This window comes from Perca flavescens, chromosome 7, assembly GCF_004354835.1.
Source record: "Perca flavescens isolate YP-PL-M2 chromosome 7, PFLA_1.0, whole genome shotgun sequence".
Classification (NCBI taxonomy): Eukaryota; Metazoa; Chordata; class Actinopteri; order Perciformes; family Percidae; genus Perca; species Perca flavescens.
In genome coordinates this window covers 1,073,639-1,091,783 of record NC_041337.1, presented here as the reverse complement: position 1 = coordinate 1,091,783, position 18,145 = coordinate 1,073,639, and the positions used below count along the sequence as shown (strand labels likewise).

Below are 18,145 nucleotides of genomic sequence, written 5' to 3'. Positions count from 1 at the left end.
GAGAGAAAAGAGGGAGGAGGAAAGGGACAGATATAGGAAAGAAACGCTGGAAGGAAGCGAGGAGGAATGAAGTGATTGAGGAAAGAAGGATAAGAGGAAAGGGCGTATTACATTCTGAAAAAAACAAACTGTAGGCCTATCAATCAATCAATCAATCAATCAATCAATCAATCAATCAATATCAATCAACAGTGATTTGGCCTGTGTACTTCTGTTGGTTAGGGGAAACGTGTATATGTATCACTACACTTATGGATCCAACTCTCCATTTAATACGCCTGTACCTTTCAAACGCTACACACTGACAGATCTGTGCCCTCCTCCAACCACTGGGGACGGGCCAGCAGAGAGGGAGAGAGGGAGAGGGAGGGGGGGGGGGAGAGGGAGGGAAACTGCAGATTGAGTTGGAATAGGTGCCTGGTGGAGCGACACGGAGAGAGGGAGAGAGAGAGAGAGAAAGAGAGGACACAAATCTCGACGCACCGCTCTGCACTCTCCCTTATTTTCTCTTTTGCAACCCATCTCCCTCACTTTTCCCTCTAAATGCTTACACTCTTGCAGTAGTTAACGGCTCATCTCTGCTTACACTCCGATTGATTTTGATCTCAAACTCTCCTCCCGCCCCCCTCCCTCTGTCGGAGCGGACCGAGCGAACAGGTGGAGATGATGTCGAGCGGAGCGGCGCTCGGCGCTGCGCTCTCCCGGGCTCGGCGCACCCAGACGCGGATCGCGCTGCTGCTGTGGCCGCTGCTAGTGACCTGCTGCTGGGCGCAGGAGCTGCCGACCAACGGGGTGCACGGCTACAGCCTGCACCCGCCCTACTTCAACCTGGCCGAGAGCACCAAGATCACCGCCACGGCGACCTGCGGGGAGGACGACACCGGCCGCAGCCTGCAGGACCTGTACTGCAAGCTGGTCGGAGGCCCGGTTTCCGGGGACCCGAGCCAGACCATCCAGGTGAGCCGGGGGGGGGACACTTCAGAAAAGTATTATCCATACGTGCTATTTTGCTGCTCAACAGTGAGTCAGAAACTTTGTGAGATCCAAAGTTTGGATTTCCTTAAAAGAAATGTTTCCCACCATAGGGCTCCAGTTAGGGTTAGGTACAGTTGTATCCCCCATCTGATACTACAGTAGGCTCTTTCAGGTGTATGTTTGTGGTGCGTGCTCCATTTTAGTTTTACAGTGACGTGCACAAATAATCGCGATTTTCAAAAATGATCATTATCTCCAATATCGTGAATCATATCGCAATTTCTGTATCAGTCAAAATAATCATAATTCCTTATTTTCCTCATGTGGTGCAGCCCTACTCTATGGTAGCATAAAACACTCAGGGTGCATTCCTTTACGAGCCTTTATGAGTGATCTTATTTTATTGAATATGCAGTTTTTGATAGTTATACAATACTATACTATATATCAGTGTACTCTAAGGACATGGTCGTAGCCTTTGTAATTTTTTTTATCCTCTGTGGTGTCACTGTGATCTTTGCAACAAAAACAAATTCAAAAATGTCAAAAAAAAACGACAAATGATGCAGTTCCTAGTGTCAAAAAACTAAAATGCAACTATGAATCACATTCTGTGGACACTTTCTGTTCAAATAACCACTCATAATCTCTGTTATAAGAGATATTTCTTAAGAGTGTACCCTACTAGTCACTGCTGCTGTTCCTACTGTTGCTTTGTGGCAGGTTTGATTCCGGTTTGGTTATGTTAGAGCTGCTGCTGGATGCCAACCACTTCAACTGCTCTCAGACTAGAGAGCTGAACAGAGGGGGTCAGCAGCGTGCACCGAGTCTCTGCTCCGGCCAAGTCATTATTTCATGCACGGCTTCCTTTGTGGGACTTAACACAGGCCACTTACATAAGGACGGGCAACACTTCCCTTAGAGGGGACTCCGTGGACACACAGCTACTGATAAAGGTTGCCACATCAGTCTTTATGTGTGTGTTTTTTATGAGGAGTTTTTAACGTGACCATGAGCGCGGTAAAAAAAGCCGGTGTGTTTGATGTCCGAGTCTCCGGGCGTCACTAATTAACACACAAAAGGGATCGTTGCAGTTTCACGGGTTAACCATTAAAGCAACCCTGTGGGGCGATAACATGTAGGCTTATTGCCTCCTCCCTCCCTCCCTCTCCTTCTCTCTCTCTCTTTCTTTCTCCCACCTGTTCTCCACATTCCTCACGGTGACTGACCCGTGTCCTCCAATCAGACCGCGGTTTATCCGCTCCGTTACTGCGAGATTATCCAGACCCGAGCGCTGCTTCCTCCGCCCTTCTTACAGATACAGATAGCTAGATACACATTCATACTGCCGGTCATCAATGACAGAGGAAGCACAATAGAAAAGGCATACATTGTACAACAACAACAACAAAACACATTTGAAATAAGAACTGACTCTAGACGATAAAGTACGATCTAGAGAGACGAAATAAAATAATAGAAATCGATAAAGCGGACAGTGTATTGCGCATCATTTTGGTGCATAATGCATTTCATTGAAGACAGTTACTATGCATTCAGCAGCTAAAATGCAGAAGGAACGAAGGATTTGGAACTGGGACAGTTTGCGGTACCCCGAGCATGGCTGCCCCCCCGTGCAACAGTAGTGAAAGCTGTAGTAACGTACAGTTATAAGCACTTCTGTCTTATTTGTGTCTCACTAAATCAGTCGTACACACAGTCCTGTCCATCTTCTATCTGTGGACTGTTGGTATGCACAAAAAAACAGCCTAATGCGTTGTTATAAACTGGCATTGCTAACCATGGCTAACCTGGCTAGAGCTAATAAACACAATGAAAAATCCGACTTGTAAACGGAACCCATTCAAGTCGGGTGTGACGTCATTCCCAGTTTCGGCTTCCAAGTTTTGAGGTAGATGGAACGCACTATCGGGGGCCGTTTTACAGTAGCCGTAGCCGAGCTGGCTTGCGCCAGTGTGACGTCAAAATGACGTAGATCTCGCTGGTGCGCCAGAGGGCGTTAACATACAGAGAACGGAGTTTGTTTCCTGGGGAAAACAAATGACTTTCACCCAGGAAATGTGTGTTCCCTGGGGGTGTTTTAATACAAACCACCATTTTCTTTCTAAACTTAACAAGTCGTTTCGGTTCCTTAAACGTAACTTTTGTTGCCGCATAACACTCCATTTTTTTCTTGCCTAAACTTAACTGTGATCTCCTCCAAAATGACCGGAGGATCTCGAGATCCTTTTGACGTTTAGTGTTTGCAGAGCATGTGACATGCGTGCTCATGAGTTCCTTTTGAAGTGAAATGAGAAGAGCTCAGAGATCAAGATGAAGATGTTGAGTTGAGATAAAGATATGAGATGCATGAGTAAACAGCAGGCAGTCTGAAGTGGCGTTTGATTGTAAAGACTGAGAAGGAAGCCAAAAAAAAAAAAAAGAAAAGTGCCCTCAGGGGGATTCCTTTCCAATTTTATCTTTAAAGCCACATACAAAAAAAAACAATGCCACCTTACACTCTAAGAAATAAATCCGTAAAATAACAGAACAAGTTGCAGAGGCTAGGTTATGTATATTTTCCTGAGTAATTATGTTCAGTTCAGCTGGATTCTCTGCAGGATTCTGCAGTACTACTTGATCCCGAGCACATTTTAGCCACTTCAGCGTCTCCACACCGAGGATACGAGCGCCTATTCTCTCATCAGAGTTTTCAGTTTTGTTTGAAGTGGCCACATCTCAAAATGAAGCCACGAAATCTGGTCATTAGCTCTAGGAATGGTGCATTATGGGTTTCGAGTAAAGAGGTTTCGCCCACTTTTCCTGGGCTATTGTGGCTCGGCCCACTTTGTCAGGCCCCCCACACACACACACACACACACACACACACACACACACACACACACACACACACACACCTCTGTGCTGAGGTTAATCCTGTTTTGATTTGACAGCCAGATGTGAGTGTTTTTATTAATTAAAAGCAGCAGGAGGGGGCTGTGTGTGTGTGTGTGTGTGTGTGTGTGTGTGTGTTGTGTGGTGTGTGTGTGTGTGTGTGTGTGTGTGTCTGTGAAGCAATACTAATGACATTCCCATCTGCCTCAGCTGTGTTTACTGTTAATTAGCAAATGTTAACACGCTAAACTAAGCAACTGCTAACACGCTAAACTAAAGTGGTGAAGGTGAACATGCTAAAACAGCAGCATGTTAGCATTCGCATTGTAGAATGCTGCCGTAAAGGCTACATCCACACCGCTGCGTTTTCCCCTAGAGGTGTAAGAAAAAACCGATACACTTGAGTATCGCGATATTTTATTTTGCTATACTTTATTGATTTTTTTGAGTGCCTAACAGTGCCTAACTGTGCCTAACTGTGCCTAGCAGTACCTGACTTTTTGCTGGAAGCTAACAACGTAGCTATGGCTGAACTTTGGCCTTCTTTAGCATATAAAAATTAGATTTTCTGTGTACTGAATTGTTTACCTAAAGTAAACTTCTCTGACTTTTATGAACATCATGTCTTTTTTTAAATATTTGTTTTTCTAAAATTACACGAATCCCGATATATCGCCTTACGCACAGAATCGGAATATATTGCAATATATTGAATCATGACCCATGTATCATGATACGTATCTTATCGCCAGATTCTTGCCAATACTACTTTCCCCAGTGATCTCAGTTTCAGCACCATTTCAGAACTAATCTCGGTCTACACTAACACGCCTGTAAACGCATACTGCACACCATTCCTGTACACTGAGCATGTGCGGGCCAGTGTTGCAGCCAGCAAGGAAACTACTACTACTACTACTACTACTGAGTCTAATAAACCATTGATGGCTCTAAATGTTCTAAAATATATACTTTAGATAATTTGTCATTAACTGATAAACTTAACTTAAAAATCATTAGTTTCCCTTGTGGATTCAATTCTTGGCAGGGATGCAAAACACGGGGCAGCAGTGTTTCCAAATGTTCTCTGTTTCAGGGGCTCAGAAACGCGGCAGTAGTGTGGACGCGACTTGTAAACGTAGCAAAAGATATTCATTCTTAAACCCAAACATATTAGTGTTGATGTAGCCTATAGTGGGCCCAGATGACAATAACAAGGACATGTTTCAGTGTTTCCTCTATGTTGATTTTGTAGTGGCGGCCCACCATGGCAACATTTCTGCCACCATGGTATCAGAAATAGGGCTGATCTGCCCCCACTGCTAAAAATAAATTTTGAGGACTTCATTACCCAGAAATCTTGTAACCTGGCCCAGATAAACAATACTAACCTGGGGGACCTTTGTTGGCCAGCACAATAGATAGTGAAAACTTACAAAAGTACACTTTTTCATGTGGTGTTTTTTTTTGGGGTGTTTGAAATTGAAATCATTAATGAAACGGCGTGTTTTGTGTTATTTGAGAGTAGTTTGAAGCTGCAAACGGGAGACTATAGCCAGTCATATCTGTTTAATGCTCGGTACATAGAATCACTCCAAGATGTCAGTAAACCAAATGTCCTCTCCTGAGGGAGGATGTGGTGAGGAGGACAAGCTGGCGTTAGTGACTTTGGTTTAGGCTAGGATGAAGAAGGATAAAGAGTTCAATGCTGACATTAAGGAGACAGTTCTTGAGGTTGGTCAGCAGTTTATTGTAGGGATCGACCAATTATGGTCTTGGACAATTATTAGATTCCGATATTAGATTAGATTAGATTAGATTCAACTTTATTGTCATTGTGCAGAGTACAAAGACAACAAAATTCAGTTTGCAAAAGAAGTGCAAAAAAGCAGAAAAGTGCAATGTGATATACAAATATAGACAGGTGGTGCATAGGCAGGACAAGACATATACTGCAGTGTTATAAGAGCAGAATAAATATGGTTATGTAATATGAACAATGTATGAACAACATGTACAGATATGTGCAATGTACAGTACAGGCCAAACGTTTGGACCCACCTTCTCATTCAAATGAGTTTCCTTTTATTTTCATGACTATTTACATTGTAGATTCTCACTGAAGGCATCAAAACTATGAATGAGCACATATGGAATTATGTACTTAAAAAAAAAGTGTGAAATAACTGAAAACATGTCTTATATTTTAGATTCTTCAAAGTAGCCACCCTTTGTTTTTTTATTAATAAGGGAAAAACTTCCACTAATGAACCCTGACAAAGCACACCTGTGAAGGTAAAACCATTTCAGGTGACTACCTCATGAAGCTCATTGAGAGAACACCAAGGGTTTGCAGAGTTATCAAAAAAAGCAAAGGGTGGCTACTTTGAAGAATCTAAAATATAAGACATGTTTTCAGTTATTTCACACTTTTTTGTTAAGTACATAATTCCATATGTGTTCATTCATAGTTTTTGATGCCTTCAGTGAGAATCTACTATGTAAATAGTCATGAAAATAAAGAAAATGCATTGAATGAGAAGGTGTGTCCAAACTTTTGGCCTGTACTGTAGTAGCAGTGACATTATACTAGTAGTAAGAATAATATAGATATAGATATATGTAGTCTATTAACAGAATATATAATAAGAAAAACAGAATAAATATGGATATTCTGATAAACTATATAGACAGATATGTACAGTAGGGGTGTAAGAAAAAATCAATACACTTGAGTATCGCAATATTTTATTTTGCAATACTGTATAGATTTTCAAAAAGGCAATATAGATTTTTTGGGTTAATTATCACCGGGATGCAGAGTTAGAGTTCAGTACAAGTTCAATATTTTGCGTGCACGAGCCGTAATATGTCTCCATAACAGCAGGCGGTTAATTATCTGTATTGTCACCCAAAAAAATGCAAACCGGCAGCTGATTGGACGAACGCGTCACGTGGGTCTGGCTGCTCCCGGATTTTACAACCGGGCATAATGGCGGCCTCGTTGGGAATACGATCTCGTATTTTACCAAGATAGTAACGAAACGTGTTTCTGAAAACATTTGAAGATAGAAATAGGCCGTGCAGTTGCTGAATCTGTCTTCATTTCAGATCAACAAAGGTCAGTTCGAAAGATTTTCCTCGGATTTTGAGAGGTTCTGGTCACACTCATCCCGCTCCTCGTTTCCTGGTTAGCTCTCCACCAATCAGATTGGCAGTTGAGTCCGACTGCTCGCCTACCGACCTCACCAGACTGTCCGATGGCCGATAATCGGGTTGGTGTGTTAGGGCCTTAAAAACAAACGGGACTGGCCCAGTGCATGCAGCTTTTATTTTGGTGAAGGATCATGAAACAGTGACTACGTTTACATGCACATAATATTCAGTTTTTCTGCCCTTATTTTGAAAAAGACAATATTCTGACTAACCTATTTGCATGGCTAATGAAAGTGAACCCCACATCTTAATCGGAAAATGCTATATTCGGAATATGCTGTAGTCATGACCGTATCACATTCAGAATATTGTCATATTCTAATAATAGTGGAATATTGGTGTGCACGTAAACGTGTTCACTGATGCCATGCAAGATGGAGGCAGGAGAGAGAGTGAGACACAGAGGGGGAAAAGACAAGCGGATGTCATACAGAAAGAGAGAAAGAGTAACAAGAAAATGCTGCTTGTTGTGTTTGGAGAAGAATAAAGATGGATCACACAAAGTGGCAGGTGTTGACCGAGCAACCCTTTGTCTCCCTCTGAGTGAGGAATACATGTTTTCAGGGCAGCGCTGGGGAGTCGTGCTCATTCACCCAAAGGTGGAGGGAAAGAAAAAAATGGAGAGAGGGAGAGATGACAAACAACTGAATGATAGAGAGGGGAATGCACTCTGCATGTTCAGTTCCAGGTGGTCTTTTTGTCGACATGCTTGCTTGTTAAGAGGAAGAAGTGAAGAGAGGATGGACCGTGTGTAGAGAAAGAGAGAAGGAAATAGTGGGAAGGAGTGACGGACAGGAGGAAAGCAGACTACGGTTGACCGATGTTGGCCAAATGTGATATTGCGATATTGAGCGTGAATGCTGCGATATCGATATTCATTCGGATATTCTTAAACATATATGAAAAGACAAAAATTGATCAAAATAGATTTAAAGGTGCTGTAGGTAGGATTGTGAAGATCCAAAAACATCGACAACTTCTCAGGCCCTCCCCCCTTTCTGCTAAAGCCCAAAACGGTCTCCTAAGCCCCTCCCCCCACAAGGGAGAATGAATGCGTGTGCATGAGCAGTGATTGACACACAGTTAGACACACACCTCCTGGCCCTGATTGGTGCATCTGAACAGTTACATAACCCCCCTGGCCCTGATTGGTGCATCTGAACAGTTACATAACCCCCCTGGCCCTGATTGGTGCATCTGAACAGGGAGCGGTGGATTTTTGTAAATCCCACTCCAGGCTGTAGGTGGAGCCCGAGGAGCTGGATGTATTTTAAATGACCTGCTTCATATAGTTCTACTGGAACATAGGCTCAGTTTCAGCTAATATGACAGAAAGGTAGTTTCATAAATCTTACCTACTGCACCTTTAATAGAATATCAAAACAACAGGTTTTTGTACAACACATAAGGGTTTATTTAAACACACGCTCCACAGTTCACACTCTCTCTTTCTGTCCTCACGCTTATTGTTTCTTTCGCTGTCTCTATGCGCATCTTGCAAAATGCACAGACTATTGCATACTTTTCAGGACATTTTCGATATTGATGTTGCACAACGAGATATTGAGTCGATATATCGTGCACCCCTTTGTCATTGTTTTTATGCATTTGTCATGCTCAATGACTTATGTCCAAGAAACCTATGAGCATGTCTCTGGTTAACAACAACACAACTTAAAGTGTTAAATTATGAATGATTTTGACTAAAAGTTAAGATCAGATGAATGAAGTTGATGGATAAGTCATAAGGTTAGTCAGGATAATGCTATAAAATTGAATAAAACACCTAAAATTCAGTGAAAGGGAAGATCTGATCCTTCATTTCACTTGTGAAGCGCGCTGTATGGAACCATGCATGTTATTTTGGGGCAATTTGGTCGAAAGATAATAAGGATGATAATACAACGGAATTATTTCCAAGTGATCAGTGATGATAGTTGATAGTTGTCACCCGTATGACATAATTGTGGAGAATGATTTTTTATTTTAAGTGCATAGATAGCTAATTTAAGGCTGTAGAAGATCCACCGAAAATCTGAAAGGTGATCTGTGTGAAGTGGTGAGAGGAAGTCGAGGGAGGGGGGGGGCGTGTCAGATAGTGAGCAGTAACCTCTGACCTCAGTGACCTGCAGTGATTACATCTCCTGACCCGGGCTCGTGTTCAGGTCCACACTTGTTTAGTTTATGCTAACGCTTCCATAGCCGGCGGTGGTCGGGTCAAACGCTCAGACAAACCAAACTGGATTAGCAGAGAACGAGGAGAGGCTTTAGAAAGCTAAGAGGCCGAGAGGACACTTGAAGTGGTCCCGTCTACTTCTGCCTAAGCACAAATTATTAAAGCAATGCTACGTTTTGGATTGTGGAACACGTTTACCTCCCTTCTACACCCTCTATTTCTACACTTTACCCGGCTGCCGTCTGGCCGCAGATACAGGACTCTGAGGTGTAGAAGGTCTCGCTTTGGTCTCAAGTCTTCTTGCCTCGGGCCATAGCGCTGCTGAACAAACTATCTCGCTGACTTAAATGTGGTCTTTACGTTTGATGTATTTGTCCGTGTATATTGCCATGTGCATGAAACAGACTGAAAACAAGTCTCCCTCATGGGACAATAAATATATATCTAATAATCTATAATCTAATCATAATAATAATAAGATACAGTACATATATTAGACACATGGCATGGTGAATTCAGTTGAATCCTCGGGATTAAATGAAAGAACGATGCATCATTTCTAGATGTTTTTTTGACAACTCCTATGCTCAGCTAAAGATGACAACTCGAAATTCTCCTCTGCGTCTGTCCTCCTCAGGGCCAATACTGTGACATCTGCAGCCACGGTGACAGCGACCGCGCCCACCCCATCACCAACGCCATCGATGGGACGGAGCGATGGTGGCAGAGCCCGCCTCTGTCCCGCAACACAGACTACAACCAGGTCAACGTCACCCTGGACCTCGGACAGGTAAGGACTCCTTAAATATTTACTGAAACACACGCACACGCACATGCACGCGGGTTGTCTGTATAACCGTGGCTGTTGTTTGTCAGGACGGTCTGGGAATGTGGTGCTCTGCTTTCACTCTTTTTCTGTCCAAAAGTTTAAAGTTTGCAGTTGGAGAAGAAAATGAGTTACCTAACAGTTTTAGGGCCCTGTCTTGCACCCGGCACAGCGCAGCGCAACACCCGACCCAAGTCTCTTTGCTAGTTTAAGACCGTCCCAGTTGTCATTTTCCCGTCCAGCGTCCGCGTCGTTTAAACAGCAAATGCACCTTTACCCATCGGTGGCCCATGGGCGTGCTGGTCTTACAGGGAGGTGTGTTCAGGTGCATTCTGGGCGTGCTGGTCTTACAGGGAGGTGTGTTCAGGTGCATTCTGGGCGTGCTGGTCTTACAGGGAGGTGTGTTCAGGTGCATTCTGGGCGTGCTGGTCTTACAGGGAGGTGTGTGAAGACATTAAGAAGAACCCTTTTGAACCATGCACCCGCATGGACCCTTTTTTCGTCAAACTAGCAAAAGTGGATTTGGACACGACCTAAACGCACCTGTGCCAGGCGCTTAAATGGTTCAAATAGGGCCCAAAGTCTCATTTTATCTTCTGTTTGTTCTAGCTGGTGGTTTGTAGTGAATCCATTGGAATGACATACACTCACGGTTAGATGTATAGCGCACACACACAGGGACACACACACACACACACACACACACACACACACACACACACACACACACACACACACACACACAAACACACAGCACAGAAAAAGTCAAAGTCAACCTTTGTGTGTTCCTGAACGTCACTCTTGAACAGCCGTTAGGTTTCTGAATACAACTCTTTTGTGCCTCTCCTGCTCGAGTGCCCTCCGCGTTCATCAGACATTCCCTATGTGTGTGTGTGTGTGTGTGTGTGTGTGTGTGTGCGCGCACACTTGTGTCCTTGACAAAAGTGTTTTCTGTCATGGCATTCAGTTTCCCTTCTCTCTTCCATCTATCGTCCCTTTCCTCCTCTCTCTCTTTACTTTCTTTCCTCTTCTCTGTGTCAGAGTTGAAAGTCTCAATAGAGAAGTAGGGTGTGTGTGTGTGTGTGTGTGTGTGTGTGTGTGTGTGTGTGTGTGTGTGTCTGAAGATTGTTAAAGCTTTTTAAAGCCTGTTCTGTGGAAGTAATAAAAGAATGAATGAAAGGTTTTTAAAGGGTTTTTTAAAATCATGTTTGCATTGGAGGGAGGAGGAGGGAGGAGGAGGGAGGAGGAGGGAGGAGGAGGGAGGAGGAGGGAGGAGGAGGGCAACAACGGCGGCTACCTGCAGAGTTGTTCTATCTTCAGTCTGACATTTCCTCCACTCTTACTGATATCTGTGGGGGGGGGAGGGAAAATAGAATATTAAGTGCATGTAACCCATAGTCAGTGACGCGTAGCAATGGCAACATATTCGCTGGGGCTTTTTAGTGCGGAGCGCAGTAAAAACACACTACGGTGCCGTGTGAGTGTTAGGCCCACGTGAAAAATGTACTGAGTTGTGAGTTTAAAGTCAGAATTATTAAACTGAAGTCATAATTCTGAGAAGAAAAGTTATAAATCTGAGAATAAAGTCATAATTCTGAGGGGAAAGGGAGATGGAGGGAGGAGGGGGGTTGCCAAATTGCAGTCTTGTCTGAAAAGAATGTAGGTGGGCTGTCTGAGCACACACACACACACACACACACACACACACACACACACACACACACACACACTCACACCTAACCCCCTATACCTCTGCCTGAATGAAAGAGAGATTGGAATGCCAGTTAACCTGTCTCAACCTGCAGGGGGTGGGGTGGTGGGTGTGGGGGGCTTGTTAAATGACCTCAAACTCCTCTCTTTCTCTGGAATAAACTATGTCACTCTTTCCTCTCAGGACAAATTGCTGCGCCTCACCAATATCACAAAAAATACACTTGATTGATACCGCGGCGGGTGCCACCGTCGCTCACGTACCAGGGAAAGTGAAACTGACACGAACCAAATCTCTGAGATGGGACAACTAGACGGAACCAATGCAGAACGTTGCAGGGGAAAGTTGCAGCCTGGAGGGTTAACGAGCACCCGCGAGCACAACATATGGCCAATGGACCTAGAGAGGGATCTAGAGAGGGACCTAAAGAAGGACCTAGAGAGTGACCTAGAGAGGGACCTAAAGAGGGACCAAGAGGGACCTAAAGAGGGACCTAGAGAGGGACCTAAAGAGAGGGACCTAGAGAGGGACCTAGAGAGGGACCTAGAGAGGGACCTAAAGAGGGACCTAGTGAGGTACCTAAAGAGAGGGACCTAAAGAGAGGGACCTAAAGAGGGACCTAGAGAGGGACCTAGAGAGGGACCTAGAGAGGGACCTAGAGAGGGACCTAGAGAGGGACCTAAAGAGGGACTTACAGAGGGACCTAGAGAGGGACTGAAGAGAGCGAGCATCCTTATCCACATTCCTATTTAGATGCTTCCAATGATACCCATTCACAACAAAAGCCAGAGTCAGAAGTTGGGACCGAAGTACAAAGAGTCTTTGTGCGGTGAAGATGATACACCGTCTTGTCTCATTAGTTCAACTGGCGTGTTTTTAGAACCGGCGCGTTGCGAGTAGCTGCAACTTTACACTCGTCTCCGTCCAGAATCTTTGGTCTGAACTGGGCTTTTATGCCGCGGCGAGGATTGGACTGTGAGACTGGCAGTCGAATCAGGCTCCTTCAATCAAAGCGTCCAATATTCAACTATTTGGGGGTTCCCCCTAGGCAAGATGTAATGATATTTTAGACAAATAAGTGTAGCTGCACCTCTGGACTCCCAGGAATGCTGCACCTTAAATGACTTTTAAACATTATTTCTACAATTCTTTTCCCTGCTCTTAATTCTTTCTCCCGGTCCTCCAGTTCCTCTTTCATCTTTCTTCCTTTTCTTATGTCTTGGGCCTTTTAAATAAGGAGTTCTCACGCACTCTCGCCATATCTGTCCCACCCGTTCATGCCCATATCTTTTGCAGATTGCACACAGCCCGTAATAGACTCTATCTCCTCTACCTTCCTGTCGTCTTTCTTCTGCTATCTCCTGCTCTCATTCCTCTTCAGCCTTATCCTCTCCCTCATTTACCTCTGCTCCTTCTTTTCTTCCTACAGTCATTCTCCACTCTGATGTGTCCTCCCCCTGCAGTGTTATTCCTCCTTCGACTCTGCCTGAGCCACTGTGGTCTCCTCCTCCAGCTTCTTCTTCTGCATGTCCTCATCTTATCCGACTCCAGCTTTGTTTCATCTTTCTTTCTCCCGTTACTGTTTTTGTCTTTTAATAACTAAAGTGCAGGGCTGGGTACCGAAATCCAATACTTTTTAGGCACCGACCAAATTGTTGTCTACAAACGCCTCGTCTTTCAATGCCCAATTTCCATACCTAAGGAGTGAATCTCTTTGGTGTCAGGGAGCCAATCAGCATGCTGGTGACAGTAATGTCTGTGATTGGCCATCTGACGTAACACGTCGTAGAGACTCGCAGGGGAAACACAACGTTACACAGAGACGGCTCACGTAGTAGGAGCTGAAACAGAAATAACAAGATTTATGCTGTGATTTATTTTTGTTGTCCAGAAAACAATCTTTTAATACCCGCCCTTTCACTGTGCGTGTAGCCGTAAGACGTACTTTAACCAAACTTTTCGGTGGTCAGTCCTTAATACAAACATTAACCTGGTGCCAGACATACAGTATATGTGAGCTTCTTGCTTGCACACCTAACAGTAATTGAAGTTCCCTCAGAATCTCTTTCATATCCAAGCTGAATTGGTGTTGTAACTGAAATGGACCTAACCTAACTGATATAGAAATTGGAAATGTAATCAAATCTGGACCTTGTGAATCAGAATTGAATCCATTTAAATCATTGTCTGATATTGCTCATATCCAGCCCTAGTTCAACCCAAGAGTTATTTTCTTATTTACCGCAACTCATGGAGAGATTTCTGCTACAAAAACAATACGGCTGAATGGAGGCTTTTTGGAGTATTGAAAATAACATTGAATGGTCTACTGACCTCAGGGTTTTCGGCCTTTCATACTACTCTGGCACGGAACACCCCGAACAGATTTGAGTCACCGACCTCGCCGGAGTGTCCGATGGCCAATTGTGGGCTTGGTGTGTCAGGACCTTTACAGCGGCGCGTAGCTGCTGCTCTTCCCCGGTGCCTTCTAAACACACGTTGAAGGGGGATTATTGCGTCGGTATCTGGCGCTGACAGCCGCTGCCCGAGCGTCTGTATTTTGACGAGTCGTGAGCGACGACGGGTTGATTGTGCAGCCCCAGTTGAAACCATGTCACGTCATTATTTTTCCTATCTATATATCTCCGTACCCTGAGGAAGGCAGGGGGGCACAGCTACCTGATGAACTGGAGGAAGGATATAAATCATGCGATGAGGTCATTCCCAGTTCAACACAACTCACCTTTGTCCTGTACATCTCATCTCTTATATAAGTGCAATGCAGTGTTTCCAGTGGTGGAACGCAACTGAGTACATGTACTCCAGTACTGCACTTCAATACAAAGGTTGAGCTACTTGTACTTTACTTGAGTCTTTTCTTTTCGTGTCACTTTCTACTTCTACTCTATTACATTTCAGAGAGAAATACTGGACTTTTTACTCCACTACATTCATCTGTTACAGCTTTAGTTACTAGTTACTTTAGTTACTCCGCTACATTCATCTGATACAGCTTTAGTTACTAGTTACTTTAGTTACTCTGCTACATTCATCTGTTACAGCTTTAGTTACTAGTTACTCCGCTACATTCATCTGTTACAGCTTTAGTTACTAGTTACTTTAGTTACTCCGCTACATTCATCTGGTACAGCTTTAGTTACTAGTTACTTTAGTTACTCCGCTACATTCATCTGTTACAGCTTTAGTTACTAGTTACTTTAGTTACTCCGCTACATTCATCTGTTACAGCTTTAGTTACTAGTTACTTTAGTTACTCCGCTACATTCATCTGGTACAGCTTTAGTTACTAGTTACTTTAGTTACTCCGCTACATTCATCTGGTACAGCTTTAGTTACTAGTTACTTTAGTTACTCCGCTACATTCATCTGTTACAGCTTTAGTTACTAGTTACTTTAGTTACTCCGCTACATTCATCTGGTACAGCTTTTAGTTACTAGTTACTTTAGTTACTCCGCTACATTCATCTGTTACAGCTTTAGTTACTAGTTACTTTAGTTACTCCGCTACATTCATCTGGTACAGCTTTAGTTACTAGTTACTTTAGTTACTCCGCTACATTCATCTGTTACAGCTTTAGTTACTAGTTACTTTAGTTACTCCGCTACATTCATCTGGTACAGCTTTAGTTACTAGTTACTTTAGTTACTCCGCTACATTCATCTGTTACAGCTTTAGTTACTAGTTACTTTAGTTACTCCGCTACATTCATCTGGTACAGCTTTAGTTACTAGTTACTTTACACGTTAAGATTGTGTGCAGTTTACGTTAATGTCTCAGGTATGTGATAGTGGAAGGGTTCTGTAATCACAGGTAAGGGGTGGGAGGAGGGTGGGGGGTGTAAAAACAAGGAGAGCTGTAATAGATCAGGAAGGAGGGAGGATTCCTATATGAAGGCAAGGTGGAACAAAACTCCCAGGAAGAGTGGAGGAGGAGGAGGAGGAGAGGGAGGAGGGCTAGAACATGGAAAAAAGGAAGACAGGAAGGAGGTTTTAAGTGGAGAAGAGAACGGAGGTGAAGAAGAGGAAGCAGGGTGAGGGCATGGAAAGAGGAGGAGGAGGAGGACGAGACGACAGAACAGGGGATGTTTGTCTGTTTCAGCAGCCTATTATTAGAGCACAATATAGGCTTCACTAGGGAATGTGTGTGTGTGTGTGTGTGTGTGTGTGTGTGTGTGTGTGTGTGTGTGTGTGTGTGTGTGTGTGTGTGTGTGTGTGTGTGTGTGTGTGTGTGTGTGTGTGCGTGTTCTTCAGGTGAGGTCTTCCCTTTTCCATAATCCTACCATCTTGAGTAAAGAAAGTGTTCCGTTTCCTGTCATTTAGGGCTGCACACATCTTTTTTTGGGGGGGCATATCTACAGGTGCATAAATCACATCATGGAAGACACTCAGAGATTTTTTTGTGTCAGTTGAAAAAGAAATATCAGCAGAAAGCTGCACTTTACAATGTAACCGTCATTCTTTTTTGTGTGCAGCCCTAGTGTGTGTGTGTGTGTGTGTGTGTGTGTGTGTGCGTGTGTGTGTGTGCGTGTGTGCGTGTGTGCGTGTTCTTCGGGTGAGTTCATTTCTTTTCCATAACCCTCCCACCTTGAGTAAAGAAAAAAAGTCTTCCCGTCATCCAACTCGTCACAGTCTTTGGTCTTGCGGGGAGCCGTGTTAAGCTGTCTGCAGAGTTGACGTGCTTTTAGTTTATTGCAGAAGATACTTAATGAAATCATCTGATTAGGAATTTTATGAATCAACATATGAGCACATCATTGTCTTGTCTGACAACATTATGGAAAGGATTCCTCCTCAGAAATCCTTTCCATAATGTTGTCAGACACTTAGAATATTAATCTGAGCCTGTCAGCGGCAAAACAAGCACTTTTCTGAAGGTAAATACCAGCTGCACAGTTGTCCTATTAACTCACGTTGTAGCTTGTTTCTCTGACTGCCGACTGCAGCGATCTCTCTTAATGCTGGACCAATGTCAGAGCTTGTTGTTCCATCAGTCACTTAGACACAAACACATAAGAACATCGGGTCCATAGGGACTTTACTGGAGCTGGACGGCAGTTTCCTACCAGAGAGATTGAAATGTTTCTCACCGTCATGTGCCCTTAATTTCCTAGTGTGTTGGCAGGTTTCCCTACAGCACAAAGACAACACACACACTCACACACAGACACACTCACAAGCGCCGGTGAGGTAGCTCTATTGTTCGTAGTGCGTAAGAGTGAGCACGGTGCCAACTGCTCCCGATTGAATGCTTCCTGCTGTTGATGTGGTTTTGAACGTCACAGTTACCTTTGTTAAAGTGCCAGCCGGCTCTGTGCCAGTTACCCCCACAATAACTGGCACCCTTTTCACGGTTAAACCTGAGTCTACGCCAAAACATGTTCAAAGCAGCTGAACTTCAAACATGTCTTCAGTTTGATGTCAAGTGGAGCTTCATACTACGTGCGCTGTCTCAACCGACTGACCAGGTTAACATGAGCAACAGTTGCCGTGCCGTGAGCATGTCAGCTGCGTGGCGTGTCCGTTTTTAAATTTTTTATTTGGGCTCCCACACGCACGTCTCAGGCACGGCCTGAAAACGCATTCATTTTATCAATGGGAAACATCTATGTGTAGACATCAGTCCCCCCCTCCCAGTCCGACACCCCCTGCTAGTCTCTGTGGTGTGTTCAAGTGCAACTTGATGACGGTTTTGAGGCAATGCACATTGTTGTATCAGTCAGTGAGATCCACAAAAATAAAGACAGTGAATAACTTCACAATTTTTCAGAACGTAAGAGAAATGTGAGGCCGTCCTGGGACAGCTGGGCTCACATAGGAGACAGAGATAGGGAATAACTGCAGGTACAAGGGAAACAAAAGTCCAATCATAGGTCCATAATACGGCCACCATCTGTATAATACAGACACAGTAATACTCCCAATAGTCAGTAGTCAACAAACTGGGATGCCATGCAGCATAATTAAAGCCAACAGCAGGGAATTCCCCCTAACACAAGGGGCTTATGGGTAGTAGGAGATGGATTTAATTTATCTGGTAACCAGCAGTTGCTTTACTCAGAAGGCTGAGTGGAACAAAAAGACAATTTCACGGATTACAACCCTGCGGGACTGTAACGTTAACGTGGTATCCTTAGGCCTGTAACAGTCATTACATAACTGTCTAATTGTCTAATCTTTTTACATCATCGCCGTTTCTTTGTTTGTGTGTGTGTGTGTGTGTGTGTGTGTGTGTGTCTCTCGCTGATTGTAATCTGTGTGTCCTCTGCCAATTCTGCTATTTACGAGCATGGGAACACTCTGCCTGCTGACTGTGGTTTGGCTCCGC

The 18,145-nt window shown here is 44.0% G+C and overlaps 1 protein-coding gene across 3 annotated transcripts in view; it reads left to right on the top strand.

Annotated features, from left to right (window-relative positions):
* Positions 1-397: 397 nt before the first annotated feature.
* The window catches only part of lama5 (laminin, alpha 5), a 153,129-nt gene continuing 135,381 nt past the window's right edge, over positions 398-18,145 (top strand). For all 3 annotated transcript variants that reach the window (XM_028583486.1, XM_028583485.1, XM_028583484.1), the window contains exons 1-2: positions 398-957; positions 9,900-10,052. In XM_028583486.1, coding sequence (XP_028439287.1) covers positions 664-957; positions 9,900-10,052 — 447 coding nt within the window. In that variant the 5' untranslated portion in view covers positions 398-663. The remainder of the gene's footprint in view (positions 958-9,899; positions 10,053-18,145) is intronic.